Genomic DNA, 15,486 nt, shown 5'->3' with positions numbered 1-15,486 from the left:
TTTGTACATAATTATATTGATAAGTAACAAAATGTCTCCAATATAATTTTTATATTTCTTAGGTATAAGACTTAAAAAAAAATACAATAAAATTTTCTTCTTAAGTACTGAGAACATATTCCCACGGATTTTTGTCACTAAAGAACGCGTCAAGAGTATAGTGAGCCTTTCTGTTAAATTGTTTTTTTATAAATCGATTGAATAGGATGTATACTGTAGTAAATTGGTACACCTAATCCTACAAATGAGCTATGTACCTTGTGGAACCGATGACGTAGTGCTACGAGTTTGTCCTTATTTCTAGTATTAATATTATGCTTATTACTGACTTTGATAAAGTATTCTATGTTTCGCCTGAAAAACATAATATTGGCAAACATGTAATGCGATGCAACTGTCAAAATGTCTATTTCTTTAAAGCATTCCCTAAGAAACACTCGAGCTCCTAAATTATAGATTGCTCGTATTGCTCTTTTTTGCAATACGAAAATTGTATCAATGTCGGTTTCCCTTCCCCAAAGTAAAATGCCGTAAGACATAATATTATGGAACTATATGGAAATAGCTAAAATAAACAAGTGTAGCAGTACTGGCATTAGTGAGCTGTCTCATTTTTCGTATTGCATACGCGGCTGAGCCGAGTTTCTCCATCAGGCTCGAAATATGAGCGTTCCATTGAAGTTTACGGTCCAGTGTCATTCCCAAGAATACTACCGTATCGACTGTTTTGAGAATTTCATTATTTAATAGTAATTCGAACCCTTTATTTTGGACGTTAGGCAAAAAACGAATGCATTTAGTTTTCCTGGCGTTTAGTAGTAGATTATTGGCAGTAAACCAACTTAGAACTTTCATCATAGTGATATTTACATCATCAAAGTTTGTTTTTTTACGGTCAACCTTAAAAATAAGTGAAGTATCATCAACAAATAGCACTATGTCACAAAAACCGCTAACATAAGAAGGTAAGTCGTTAATATATACTAGGAACAATAAAGGACCAAGAATCGAACCTTGTGGAACTTCCATACATATAGGTACCATCCAACAGATTTCGATGAAAGTCGGTATGGACGTAGTTTGAGCCCCAGGGAGGGACTTAGACTAATTAATATTCCGGAAAAATATAAAGCCGGTGGAAGTAAATGGTTTCAAATTAGTTTTAGATATTGGGAGAACATAATAATATATGATGGTGGAATTGCTTCTTATTTATAAGTCTACAGAAAAGTCCGCGATAGCATGTGTCTATATTTTAGGGATAGATTATTAGGGTGCTTCGGCACAAAATCGAACGCTTTTTCAGCGTGTTAAACAGTGTTCGCGAATTATTGTTTTTACTAAAATTCCATGGAAATTATCATAATAAATCAATAACTTGGTTATATTTTACTAAATAAACTAATAGGCAAATATTTTTTTATTCCCCTAAAAATAACAATTAATCGATACTTTGTTATATAAATTTGAAGAGTTTGTTTGAACACGCTAATTTCAGGACCGGTAGAATTGAAAAAATTTTTTAGTGTTGGATAGCCCCATTTATCGAGGAATGCTATAGGCTATATATCATCTCGCTATGACCAATGGGAGCGAAGCAGTAATGAAAAATATTATAGGTTGGAACTGTAAATTGTTTTAGTGTTGGAAAACTCATTTATCGGGGAAGGCTATAGGGTGTATAACATCAGAAAATGATCAATAGGAGCGGAGTATCAATAACAAATGTTGAAAAAACGGGAAAAAAATATTCCTTTTGAGTACTCCCGTTGCACGTGCTGAGTAAACGCTTACAGTTACGAAAGAAATATGTATGACGGAATTGTTCCTCTTAAAAGATATTATAAAATATAACCCCCCCCCCCCAGGCAATTCTTGTGCGCTCGGTCTCCACACCGAATGCACGCCCATGCACGGGGGGACATTACGTCGCGGACCTAGGCACACTATAGGTGATGCCTACACCCCCATGGTTGCAAGGTCACATGGGGGGTCTGACAGGGACTCGTAGAACAATTCACCTCCCTTTCCTCTCCGTCCATCCTATTACTCCCTCTTCCTTCCCCCTTCTTTCCCCCCTATTTCTCCTCTTCCTCTCTTCCTCCAGGGCCTCGCAGTCGTTAAGCCGGGGGGTTCGTAGTATTTCATTCGCTTGTCCCCCCGGTGTGGACTGTGGGGTCTGTATTTAAAAAAAAATATAACCACCCGCCGCATCTGTCTACTACCCAACGGATTTAGATGAAATTTGGTATGGAGATAGTTTAAGACCTTGGGAAGAACATTGACTTTCTATCTCTGGAAAATATACAGCTTAACTTTTATAACAGAAAACGTAAGCACGGAAAACCTTTATCACGCGGGCAAAGCCGCGGGCAAATTTTCGAATCTAGGTGGTAATTTATATAAATTATAAAAAGAATATGTCTTAATATGTTTTTAGACATGGTTTTTTTTTCTAAATTGTTTATTTTTCTAGTAGTTCCATGCATCTTGCTCTCACGAGTGACCCTGTAGACATTTTTAAAAATATTCGAATAGTAGACATACATGTAAAAAATAACAATTCAACAAAAACTGTGAATAACCTGAGGCAATTAAATTTACATAATTACAAAGTTCCCACTTTTTTTGTGTGCATTTACACACGGACCAGTGGCGAAGCGTCCATACAAGCCGATTCCCACCGGCTTCCCTTTGGGTTTTCGGTGATACTAAACAATATATTTAATAGGTAAATTTAAATTTAAAACATATCAGACAATGGACAATAAATATAATAGCTTAAATTATTAATTAATGATAACTTAATAATGACATCTATCGGCCATTAGCCCGTTGTTTATTAAATTGAATCGATATCGATTACTTATTTTATATAACATTAGATGGCGCACCTTGTATTTAGTTCCCCAGAAATTCCGTTACCAAAGTGAAATTGTGACGTCACAGGCGCAAGGTAACCCGCTGTCAAGCGGCTTAATCTCGTAGTATGTTTTTTAATATAGATGGCAGCACTTTCTATGACTTTCTATGCCAGTGTTTGTCGAAATCGCGCGGAAGATATGGGCAAAGGTAACCCGAGCTAGTTCGGCTTCACGTTAACCGACTTTGTATAGTTGTCGCTTTTTTTTACGTCCTTCAAACGTCATAATTTATTATGCTACTAGGTTGCGGTGTTTGTAAATTGTCATATTATTCATTTTGTTTTTTGATAGTTCTGTGATATTTAGTTACCAGCGCTTTGTTTATTTAGAAACTACAACTAAAAGTGTATTATAATGGAAGTAACTAACTACTTTGTGATCAGTTAATGTCTACCTTTACGTAAATATATTATTAGTATGTGATTGCACATATTAGTATTTAAATGGTAAAAAAATTGAAGTACCTACTTAGATCTGAAAGTTTTTGATTTCAGACAGAAAATGTTTGTTAGAAGAAAATAAATATTATATTTTACTGAGTTTAAAATATCACCACGATACAAGCAAAAATTAACGAATAACCTTTCTTGATTATTTAAATTGATAATTATATAAGCTTATCATGTAACTGTTGGTCTGTTTGGCGATCGTGATACCTATTTCTATAAGAAGAAATTACGTTTACTTACAGTTTATTTTGAAAATAAACAGATAATCATAGGTAAGTAGTGTGGTTATAATTTGAATACTTACTTTTGTTTGCTGTTATAACAAATTATAGACCCTGGGAAGAACATAGGCTCCCGGGAAAATATATAGTGTGACTTTTATAACGGAAAACTTTAGCCCGAAAAACTTTATAAAGCGGGCGGAGCCGCGGGCAAAAGCTAGTCTATATATATCAAAGAAAGTCATGTTAGTTACACTATTTATAACTCAAGAACGGCTGAACCCATTTGGCTGAAAATTGGTAGGGAGGTAGCTTAGAACCAGAAGACGGACATAGGATACTTTTTACTATTATATAAAGCTGAAGAGTTTGTTTGTTTGAACGCGCTAATCTCAGGAAGTACTGGTCCAAACTGAAAAATTCTTTTAGTGTTGGATAGCTCACTTATCGGGGAAGGCTACATATCCTCACGCTATGATCAAAAGGAGCGGAGCAATTATGAAAACTGTTGCGAAAACGGGGAAAATTTGTAACTTTTGAGAGATTATAACGGAAAACTTTATCCCGAAAAACTATATCACGCGGGCGAAAAGGGAAGAACGCGTCGCAATCCGCACCGGCGAGGACGAGAAAGGTAACCTAGCTAACTTACTAACCTTTCTCTAGCTACCTAAGCGATGGCTACCCGAAGAAGAAAGGCATAAAGAAACTCCGAGCTTTTTTTTGTGATCGATTGTCCATTGAGTATGTTTTTTTCCCAAGTTTTTTGTACACAAAGTCCGAGTAGTTATATAAGCTAATACACGAACATCACTGTTAAAGTGGAGAGGAAATCCAATTAAAAGGATTCAAGAACTACTAAAAATTAATAGAAAAAAGACAGAAATAGTAGAAAAACACCCATAAAAACTATGTACACCGTGTACAGAGTTCATACGCCTACATTTACAAACATACATTGTAGGAATCTCTCCAATTAAACTTCAGGTTCGAATATTTATAATCTTGTATTTATTACTCACTTGACTTTTACTTTAGTCGCTTCACAATTTCTAATTATGTTAAGGCGATACCTCAAGGTCCATTTTCATACATTTTGTTTTGGCTTTAATCTGGGTAACTAAACAAGTATTGGCAAGTAAAGAATTTAAATTCACGTCTAGTTAGTGATTAGTTCTCGCAGTTGAAAGAAAAATGTAAAAATAATTAATAATCATGGATATTTCTGCCTTTAAAATTTCGTCATATTAAATTTTAAAGGCCGAAATATCCATGATTCTAAATTCTTTACTTGCCAATACTTGTTTAGTTACCCAGATTAAAGCCGAAACAAAATGTATGAAAATGGACCTTGAGGTATCGCCTTAACTAATAATTATGTCAGTAACAATATCCACAGCACGGTGGGGCGCAGCGCTGTAAACTTTTTTACTTTTTTTCATTTACGTAATGAAAGCAAAAATGAATAATCTATCTCAAATAATTTATTTCACAGAAATTGTAACTATATTTGTATAACCTGATGTCCCTTTACTCTAGATTCTAAGCGAACACTGAAGTCGCTCACATCTCGGACCATTACTTCAAATTTCAGTCGGAGTGGCTTTTCTTTTTCTAAACACTTGCCATTGATGGTATAAATATCTGACGCTTCAGCTGGAAGTAGTTCGAAGTTGCGAAGCAAGTTCGCTATGACTGTCTTCATCGATAGAAAGGCGTATTTGTACCCTGCAATTTGAAATAATTATCACATTATCATTATAATTTAAGGTTTCAATTCAAAAAAGGAAATACTTATAGTCCGTGTGATACGGATCGAATATTTACGACCACCGTACACAAGATGTTTAAACCTGCTATAGTGGCCCACGTAAGTGTGTCGCGTCCCGAGATCAGCCTGTGTACATCCGGTTCAAACAGGCCGGCATAATTGTGTCGACTGCTGAGGAGTAATCATCTCTCGTGAGTCGACATTTTGTTGGGTCCAACCCCACTTACCATCAAGTGCAGTGGAGTCACTTTGCAATGCCCGTATAAAATAAAAAAGTTTGTTCTGATCGGTATTCGCGATAGATCGAAAAAAGCGATTGGGTTTATTAAAAATCGCCGCACGTAATTCAAATATCTGTTTCGCAATATGATTATAAACGAGTATTGCGTAGACTCCATATCAAGTGATAATAACGGGCAGAAGGAGAGTATAAAAGTGACAAGTTTAAGGTAGTAAATATGCTCAAACTTCACGGTGGTCAATATCTTTTTTAAGCGGACTATAATATACCTGCTATTAGTGATAAATAAAAGAAATATAAAGCATCGAATATCCCTCTCACCTATACAATTCCTTGGTCCAAAAGAAAACGTTGAAAATGCAGCTGGATGTACAGGAGCACCATCAATGAATCGTTCGGGCTTGAACTCGTCAGCGTCCTGACCCCAATACTGTGGGTTCCTATTAATTGCCCACATGTGGAATAAAAACGATGAACCTTTTACGAGGGTTAGCCCCGACGCTGAAAAAGTTTAATAAAAACATAACAAACGGGTACTGTGTTCACCTATAACACGCATTATTTTATTTTTATATTTTGGTAAAACAATTCCTTTTCTATAAATTATTTTAAACAACAAGATGGATAAAATAATATAATAAACATGTACTGTGGTCAGTGGTACAGACATTTGCAGTGATCGTATTTAAAAAAAGAAACTTACGAATTGTCACGTCTTTATCAACCTTCCTTATAGTAACAGGACCCGGTGGGTATAGTCTTAAAGTTTCCTTTATTACAGCTTCCAAGTAATGTAGTTGAGTTAAATCTTTTGCAGTGACGGGCCTGTCGGAGTCGTTGAATACTTTCTGCAATCTATTTCAAATCTGATATAATAAAATTTTACATCTCATGTCTTGGAATGGTGGGCGCAGCGGAATACCTAACAATACTTTGTAATTCAAGGTATTGTATGGTGTTTCTACTGTTTATGGGCGGTCGTATCGCTTAGCATCAGGTGAACGGCAAGCTCGTCTCGTCATTCAAAGCAATATAAAAAAATCACTGCGTTAAACTTTAGTAGTCACAGTTATAATGTACACGTTGCAACGAGTGTTTTATTAAATAAATTATTCTATTTGACAATATTGTACAAAAGTATTTAAATACGCATGATAAATTATAATTTTCTTACACTCGAGGTATTTTATAATAACTAAGTATTACTTACTCATTGTAAACTTTATCTTGAACATCCGGATATCTGGAGAGCATCATAGCAATAAGTGCTGCTGCAGTAGCCGAAGTGTCTGTAGCACCAATAAGTAGTACAATCGATTCTTCAAGCAGTTCTTCATCAGAAAATAAATTTTCATTTCCTGGCGTTTTAATCATAGTGTCCAGAAATGTTTGTGGTTTATGATTGTTTATTCCTACAAACAAAACAAAACAATACAGTATTCATTTTTACGCATTCTACAAGTCGTTGAATGGGTTTTAAAGCGATTGCCCGTAATAGGTTGCCCACAATTGGTGAAACACTGAATTGTTTAAGACACAGAGAAAATACTACTTTGCTCTAAATTTTACTGAATAACAAAATACCATATTAAAAGAATAACGTGCTTCTCTCGTTATATGGTTTAAAGAAACTTACCTTCATCAATATCTGTTATATCAGTTTCCTTTTTGTTTTCATGTTCTTCGCGTTTAGATTTTATTATCTGAAATAAAAACATATCTACGTACGCACTGACTGTAAATAGTTAATATATTGAAGATTGGGTCAAAATAAATTGATTTTGTTATGATGACTTATCAAGTGTTTTGTGTTACAATTCAATGAATTTAAAATACCTTGAAAATTATTGAGTTCCAAATATAATAATTCAAACTCTAAACGGGACTACAACAAATTTCCTGTCACCCTGTATACGGTTTAGATATTTAAAATGGGACAGCAAGAACAGCTACCTTAACCGCTGTAACTACAAGAAAATTTTCTTGAGATACTGTTAATTGTTTTAGATGATAATTATATCTGGATTCAGCAATAAAAAAATACAGTTAGTAAGCAACGGGGCCATTTATGCAAAAAATATTTTTCAAAAATGCTGGACAGTTTCCTATGAAAGTTTTCTTGTAGTTAGGTTTAAGATGATTGCCCTTGTTTCCCTATCTCAAAAATGCAGCCTCTATTATATTATTTCTTATAAGAAATATTGTATTTCTCCTACACCGTGTATGCTTACCTTTTTAACAAAGTCACGAATAATTTCATTATTTTCCACGAATGTTCGATAACTCGAAGTAAGTTTGTAAAATGGTGTCGAATAAATATAAGGTTTGAGACCTTTTTTTAGAAATATCTCACAGTTCTCCTCAAATGCTTTTGGGAATGGGTGATTACTTTCGTTTTGGGCGCATACTTTTACTCCAAGAACTGTTTCTGTGAATGAATTATTACATTTTGTTCATTTTAAGTTTATTATTAAACATGTAATTTTTTATCACCGAATCACATGTCCAAATCCTTATAATATATTATTTTTATGAGAGCTCTTAGTTGACATTCGAAATTTAACTTATCAAACTAATAAATACAATGAATTATTTACTAAAAAATAATAAAGAATTCGGATATTAAACGTCACATCGATCATTACTCTTCATGGAATCTTGAACTTATTACTTACCGCACACAGAATCCATGGAATACACTTTGAAGAAGTTGTAAACAGATTTGGCTCCTTTCCCTTCTAAATTTTTTAATATTTTTATCATAACCTGGCTTTGTTGTGAAAATATATCCACAAAACTGTTGAGTCTTGCCAAGCCGAAGTGAGATGCCACAATTTTACGCCTCGGACGCCAAATTGAAACTGTAAGTGATGTGCATGTAAACTATACCGTAAGTACTCCGAAATAAAAGTGCTAATCCAATATATACACAGCTGCGTACTCACGAATTCAAATTCTCATGACATGTGGTTCCTGGTGGCAGAAAAAGCTCAAAATTCTATCGTGCGTAACTAGTAGCGCAAAGTGGAGCTCACGATTTATCTTTTCAATGCAATCTATTGGATAGCTTATCATTATAAAGGAAAAGTAAATCTTCCTGTTAGTTAAGCTTTGACAACTGAACCGATTTTGATGCAATTGGCATTGAGATAATTATAAACACTGAGACGGCCGTAGGTTATTTATTTCAGGAAAATATATAGAGATACTTTTATACCGGAAAAACTTTTCCAAACGGGCTGAGCTGATAACAAAATCTATTATACCCATAAATAGTAGTGTTTTATAAAAAAACAAAAACATTTGATATTCAAACGAGACGGTACCTTATATTACGGTCTATATTATTTTTTGGAACATTATTTATATACATACGTACCTACTTTACTGCTCGTTAACTAGTAAAAAAACCTAGAACAACTATTAAACAATTATATTAATATTGCTTCATATTAATTTGATTACATTAACTATGATTAAGAATTTGGATGCATATTACTGTATAAAACATAACTTGTTCATGTAATGACAAAATGCCCGGTCTAGTGTTTTATTGCCAAATTTTATAAATTAATTTTCAATTGTAGAAAGTACAGTTGAGTAGTATAGGCCTGCAGATATCACGGTAATCGGTTATCGGTAATCTCATTGCCTATCACGTCATAAGATGGTAAATAAGCTTGGAGAAACTGGACTGCGTTAGTAACGTAATGGAGATGAAAGAGTATTGTATGTAATAGGAGTCAAAAAAATCATTTCGAAACCAGGATTTGAAGTTGGATTGTAATGAATTAATTTTTATCGGGCACCATAGATGGCGTCACTACGCACGTTTCAATAATAGATTAACTCGCATTTGTATTTGAACGAACTGACAGCAAAAAAATAAAAATAAATGTGGGGTAGAAGAAGTTTCGCTGGTGGAAAGAAAGGAAGGATTGACGCGACACGGAGGAGTTGAGTAGTGTCCGTTATTATTAAGTATTTTTTAAAGTGAGATTGCGAGAGAGTGTCGCGAAGTAATAATCACGAGTGAGATATTGAGACATAGCACGGAGTAGGCTCGCCCCCTATCACATCATGGGACGGAACATACTTGGCGAAAAGTGGGTGCCCTAGTTGTGCCTCTGCATACCCCTTCGGGGATAAATGCGTGATGTTATGTATGTATGTATGTAGTACGGAGTGTGAGTAAATACTGTTTCGGCCACGGGGTAAGTGTGCACAACTAACTAGTATACCGCCAGTTGTTACCGATATTCGGGGATGTTCGCGCAAGTGCTGATAGATTTATATAACTTGTTCTCAGCCTGCGGAAACGCCCTTGATAAATCGACGATACCGAAATCGTGCTTACGGACGTCTGCGCCAGGCGTGGGCTTCCGGTGAGGAGTCAAGGGACTGGAAGGTCGCAGAACTACCTCAAGCCAGTGCCCAAATTTCCTGACCTCGTGTGGCATCGACGCCAGAGAGTGGTAGGCCAAGTAATTGCGAGCAAGTGGAGGACTGAGATTTGAGCCAGTCCCTGGCATTCCACGGCGAGCTGGACTTAGGCCTTTCATTGTGGGGACATTGTTTCGTCGTGAGTGCTCATGCCAGCTATTTTGTCGCATGACTAGATTAAGTGATTCCATTTGTTAATAGATTAAGTTACCTTGATTAAAATATGTTTAGCAAAGTTCTGGATTATCCTTAATTCACTATATTGCACATTGGGCCATTGGTAGTTGTAAAGGACCCATTACAGGATAAACCAAGATAATTCTATTTAAATGAATAAACTAAATAAATAAAAGCGATAAAGTAGCCATAGTTTTTCTTTGGGTATCGGACCCCGCAGTCAACACCGGGGGAAACTCGCGAATGGAATACTGAAATACCCCGGCTCAGCGACTGCTGGGATCTGGAAGAAAGTTGAGAGGGGATAGCTGGGAAAGAAGTGTGGGCGAAGGATAAGGAAACCTCTTAAGGTGGGAGGGAGAAGGCTACGAACTGTTGACGAGCCCTTATAGGCCTCAATGTGAATTGGCAACCATGAGGTAGGTATACACACTTAACTCTGTGCCTAGGGCCGCGACAAATGCGTCCCCTCGTGCATGGGCGTGCATTCGGTGTGGAGACCGAGCGCACAAGAATTGCCTCGACGGAGAAATAGCAATAGTTGAAATAATATGTAGTAGACATAGGTTAAATTCAGTTAAATTTTAAAGTACATGACAAATTGCTAACTATCCAGTACATCCCAGGACACTATAAAATCTAGAACATGTTTTGGGAAAAACGGCGGTTGGCAACCCTACTGAATGGATAAGTTTGCAAGTGATCAACACGAACCTCCTTATGCTTTGATATTAAGAAACAAGTGTTTAATATTATGCTATACCACCACCAACATTTGCATGTAAGCAATATACTTTGTTCCATCAGGACACTTGAAACTGATAAAGAGTGTATTAAAGTATATATTACCTGGTGCAAAGATGGTTCCATTTCCTAAGAGAGGTTGCGCAACATTTGTGAGGTCGTCTTTTTCTAAACACGTCTTCGATAAATATTCGAATGTTACTGGATCAGCGACAACTGTACGAACATTACTACAATCAGTCTCTAGCATGGTTTATTGAGAAATTACAATATTATAATATTATTTATATGTACGTTATCAATTTTTTTTTCTCGGGGGTGATTTATGAGTGGAGTAAAGTTATATCAACGGAATCGATTCGGTGCGAGTCAACACAATATTAAAATATACATGAATTGGGGACAAGACGAGGGAGATGAGAAGGAAGGCAGGTTCTCAGGGTGACAGGAGAAAATATATGTCAATTGGCTGAACTTTTTGAGTAGATTGCTATCAACTCTATGCACTTTACCTGTAAAGAGTTTAGTTCCAAGCCACAAAGCACACAATCCGCCGTTATTTAGAGCCTTCCGTCCGAAGTAGATCACCAATTTCATGCGATCTATAGGAATAAAAAGGAATTAATTTATTCATTTATCCTATGATAATATAGCCTATAGGCAAGTGCGGGTTGGCAGACTTCATATAACAAAAATATTTTCGAGCCTCTCAACTCATTGAAAAACTGTCCGGTTCTAGCCGAACCGACTCTATCTTTGTTTTTTTTTTTACTTTTGGAGAATTCCGAGATATGCAACTTCGAAAAGTTAGAGGTTACTTCGCAAACCTCTCTCCGTAGGTTTTGAACCTACGGATATTCGTTTCCGCAGACCGTTGCATTCATAACTATGTTTAAGTGATTATTTATGCTACATTACCTTGGCAATTTTTTCTATATTTACTAAATATAAATTTCGTTCCTCTTCACTTTATGACTTCTATTTACCTAGTTTTACGATAATCTATCAAACTATACTATTATATAAAGCTGAGGGTTTGTTTGTTTGTTTGAACGCGCTAATTATCAGGAATAAATGGTTCGCATTGAAAAATCATTTTAGCTAGCTAGCTATGTAACATTACGCTCTAACCGATGCGATCAATGAAAAATGTACCAAAACGAGAAAAAATATTCCTTTTGAGAGCTTCCAATACATGCGCCCCGTAAACGCTTTTTACGCAACAATCATGTGTCACATAATTATTCCTCATGAAAAGTCCTAAAATATATATTAATCACCAAGTCGCTCACACCATCTGTCTGCGTGTATATTGAAAGCACAGAGTTTAAACACTTACCTTCAGCAGTTCCAATAAATAAATACAGATGTCCGATAAAGGGAATCGTGAATAAGTCATTATTCAACTGTCTTGACAATTTATACAATTTTCTATCCTTAAACCTCACGAATAAGTAACTGAATACTAAAACGAATAGAATATGTAAAATCATTTTGAATTGTTCAAATACTTGTTGGAATCAGTTTAGTTATAAAAGTAAATTGAAACATAAAGAAGGACGCCCTTTATAGTATTAGTACGCCTGACGTGTTGTAGATTATAATTATTATAATTGTTAAGGCGATGCTTTTTACCGCAAGTCAAGATTTTAGGTGTGAGGTGTGGGGCGCTGCACGTTCGGTTTGCGCAGCTCACGCTTTCGCGCCTTACGTTTCTTGTGACGTTACTGCAATGCCACGACATAAATATTTCAGTAGGTAAAGTGCAATCCACTTTCATTATGTAAGTAATGTAAACGTTTTTGTCAAGTTGCAGATATGATATGTTTTAGAGTAAGTAATTATTACTTTATAAATTGTATATTTTTGTGTTGAGCCCATATTTGTAACAACGTGTACATATTTGGATATCATTTTTGATTGCATATATCTAAGCCTTTTAAAGCAGATTTTAGAGTAGGGGGAGGGGGGGCAATAGTTATAGCTGCTTTCCATACTTCAAGTTCTGCTTTGACGACAGATGTACTCCTTTCGGGTAAGACTGCCGAATACATAGAATTTGCGTCTTCCATTTCAAAACTGGCCGCAAAATTTGAAGATAATGCACCAGATAATGCGAATACTACTTAACGTTGTTTCGCAAACCTCTCGAATACTTAATTGTTGAATTGTGTGCTCTAGAAATGGGTTGATTAAATTTATTTTGTAATAAATGTATATATCCGACGCAGGAAAGTTAGAGCAACGTGGCATTTGCAGTATACTACCATTTTCCTCACTCTGTTTCTCCATAGAGATGAAAATTATTGATGGTGATATCTTAACTTTTTTTGGTGAAGCCCCAAAAGAAAACTTTAGCCCGGAAAAACTTTATCAAGCGGGCGGAGCCGCGGGCAAAAGGTAGAACTAAAATAAAGTTAAGTAGCAGCGCGTTTGTTATTAGTATTGGTTTACAAAGCATTTCCCGATATCAACATTATTTGCCCCCCTATAAAATCACAAAAGTTTTACCCATGTCGTATTTAAACACAATATTATATTTTATTTCAAGATAAATGGCATTTTTGTAATCAACACCCTCGAACATTTTGGAAATTATACCCGAGTAATATATTTCTCAAATTTATATTCCCCATCTTGGATAAATAGCATTTTTGTAATTTGTGCCCAAATAACCTAGAAAATCGTGTATCCGTTGTCACGTGGAACGGTAACCCCGTACAATGTATAATGACATGTATATTTTAAATGACTTTTTTTAAATTTTCTAAGTTCGATTTAATAAATTATACCTATCTTCTCAGTTGATATAAGTAGTTGAAGTAAGCAGTTTTTAAATAAAACCAAAATATGAAGAAAAACTTTTTGTTGTCATACTAATATAATTATTTTTCTGTGCCATCTGTGAAATTGACTAAAAATAAAATTTTCACAATTATACTATGAAAAGAGAGTATTTTACTAACTATTTCTTATAGTTCTCTTTTCCTGTCCTTTTATGGATAATTACATAGATTTCTTTCGAATCTTGTATTTTTTAAAAGACATTTTAATTAATTTACAGACGCCGAAATTTTTTACATACGTTCGTCGTTGGCAAGCGCTCGACGGCGTCTGACGGGGACGCGGGCGGCGCGGCGCGGCGCAGCCTATTAGAAACTCGCTTAACAACGTTCAAGTTTTGGGATAAATTTGATTTTAATAAATATAGGGCTTCAGTTTTAAACTAAAATTTAGCAGGTCCTCTTCGGTATTTAAAGGTACATATCCACATATAAAAATTTTATGCAAAATTAGATATTTTCATATGATGATATCTAATTTTGCATAAAATTCGTTTTAGACTTTTTTTTAGTAATTTTTCAGGATTTTTTATGATCGAGGAAAAACATCAAGAGAAATGAAACATTTATTGTAATTTACCAATTAGTTTACTGAATGAAAGTAAAAAAAGAGGATAAACCACTCTTCATCACTAACTGAGGCTGGCAGTTTGGTGTAGGTCTTCATATCACGTATCCACGCATGGAGTTTCACGGATGTAATGAGTTTCTCGCACATATTCATCAGGTTTTTGCTTTTAGCAAGGCTGATAGGTAATTGACTGAATTATAAGTACATGCTCTATTTCTTCTGGTAATTGAACGTCAACTGGAGGCGGATTAGACTGTCTTTAATCTCTGGATTTGGTGTATTTAATGGGCATTTTACACACATCTATGTAACGAAATCCAAATAGATATTTTAGTCGCCTGTAACATATTATTATTTAATGCGTTTTATTTTTAGCAAGTTTCCTATTTCTTTCATGTTATCATTATTTTTTTATCTTATTATTGCAGCCCTATTTTTTTTAAATTCTAACATTTCATTATATTTTAATTCTTTCACTTTAACACTTTTGATTTCAATTGTTTCTTTTCCGTTTTTTTCGTAATAGTCTTGGTCCTCTTCTTTCTAGTTTTTGTAAAAATGTTTTTCTTTTGATGCTGCTTCAATAACAGCATGCATGGAGTCCACCTTCACATGCGTATGGCTGCCCTCTAAGAATTTCTGTTTAATTATATTTAAATGATCGTTTTTTTAACAGCCCAGAGCAGAAGTGTTGAAATGTACTGAATCTTGTTTGGTCCACTATAGGTATCAGAAAAAACACTATTTTCTTTGATAAATTGGGGTTACTCTTTGATTAATAGAAATAGAGGCATGTACCCTTTTTTAAAACTCCCTTTTTTACTATTTCATTTTCTCCAACAGAGGCTTTATTTGGTAATTTGAAAAATATATCGTAAAATTGTGCGACAATAATTTTCTCATGTAGTATACCTATGATATACCTTCGTCTCCTCCATTTAGTATCTGCATTAACGCTTGCAAATCCATAGAATAGACGTAAATGAGTCTTCTATATTAGCGCGATCTTTATCTGTACCTTTCTCTGCTAACATATTCTTTTTCGTTTTAAATGGTTTCCATACTTTTCTTAAAAATTTTCTTTCGAGTCGGATTTTTCGTA

General features: G+C 35.0%; 1 protein-coding gene across 1 annotated transcript; it reads right to left on the bottom strand.

Moving 5' to 3' along the window:
* Positions 1-5,056: 5,056 nt before the first annotated feature.
* Positions 5,057-12,507, bottom strand: LOC115453622 (cytochrome P450 4d8). The gene is made up of 10 exons (XM_030182342.1): positions 12,310-12,507; positions 11,483-11,572; positions 11,076-11,186; positions 8,282-8,467; positions 7,838-8,034; positions 7,243-7,309; positions 6,817-7,018; positions 6,310-6,461; positions 5,928-6,107; positions 5,057-5,322 (listed from the first exon to the last, which is right to left on the bottom strand). The coding sequence occupies exons 1-10, from the start codon at positions 12,461-12,463 to the stop codon at positions 5,099-5,101; spliced, it is 1,563 nt and encodes a 520-aa protein (XP_030038202.1). The 5' UTR covers positions 12,464-12,507; the 3' UTR covers positions 5,057-5,098.
* Positions 12,508-15,486: the final 2,979 nt, after the last annotated feature.

The sequence above is a fragment of the Manduca sexta genome, chromosome 26 (assembly GCF_014839805.1).
Source record: "Manduca sexta isolate Smith_Timp_Sample1 chromosome 26, JHU_Msex_v1.0, whole genome shotgun sequence".
Classification (NCBI taxonomy): domain Eukaryota; kingdom Metazoa; phylum Arthropoda; class Insecta; order Lepidoptera; family Sphingidae; genus Manduca; species Manduca sexta.
This window is presented reverse-complemented; position numbering and strand designations above follow the sequence as displayed.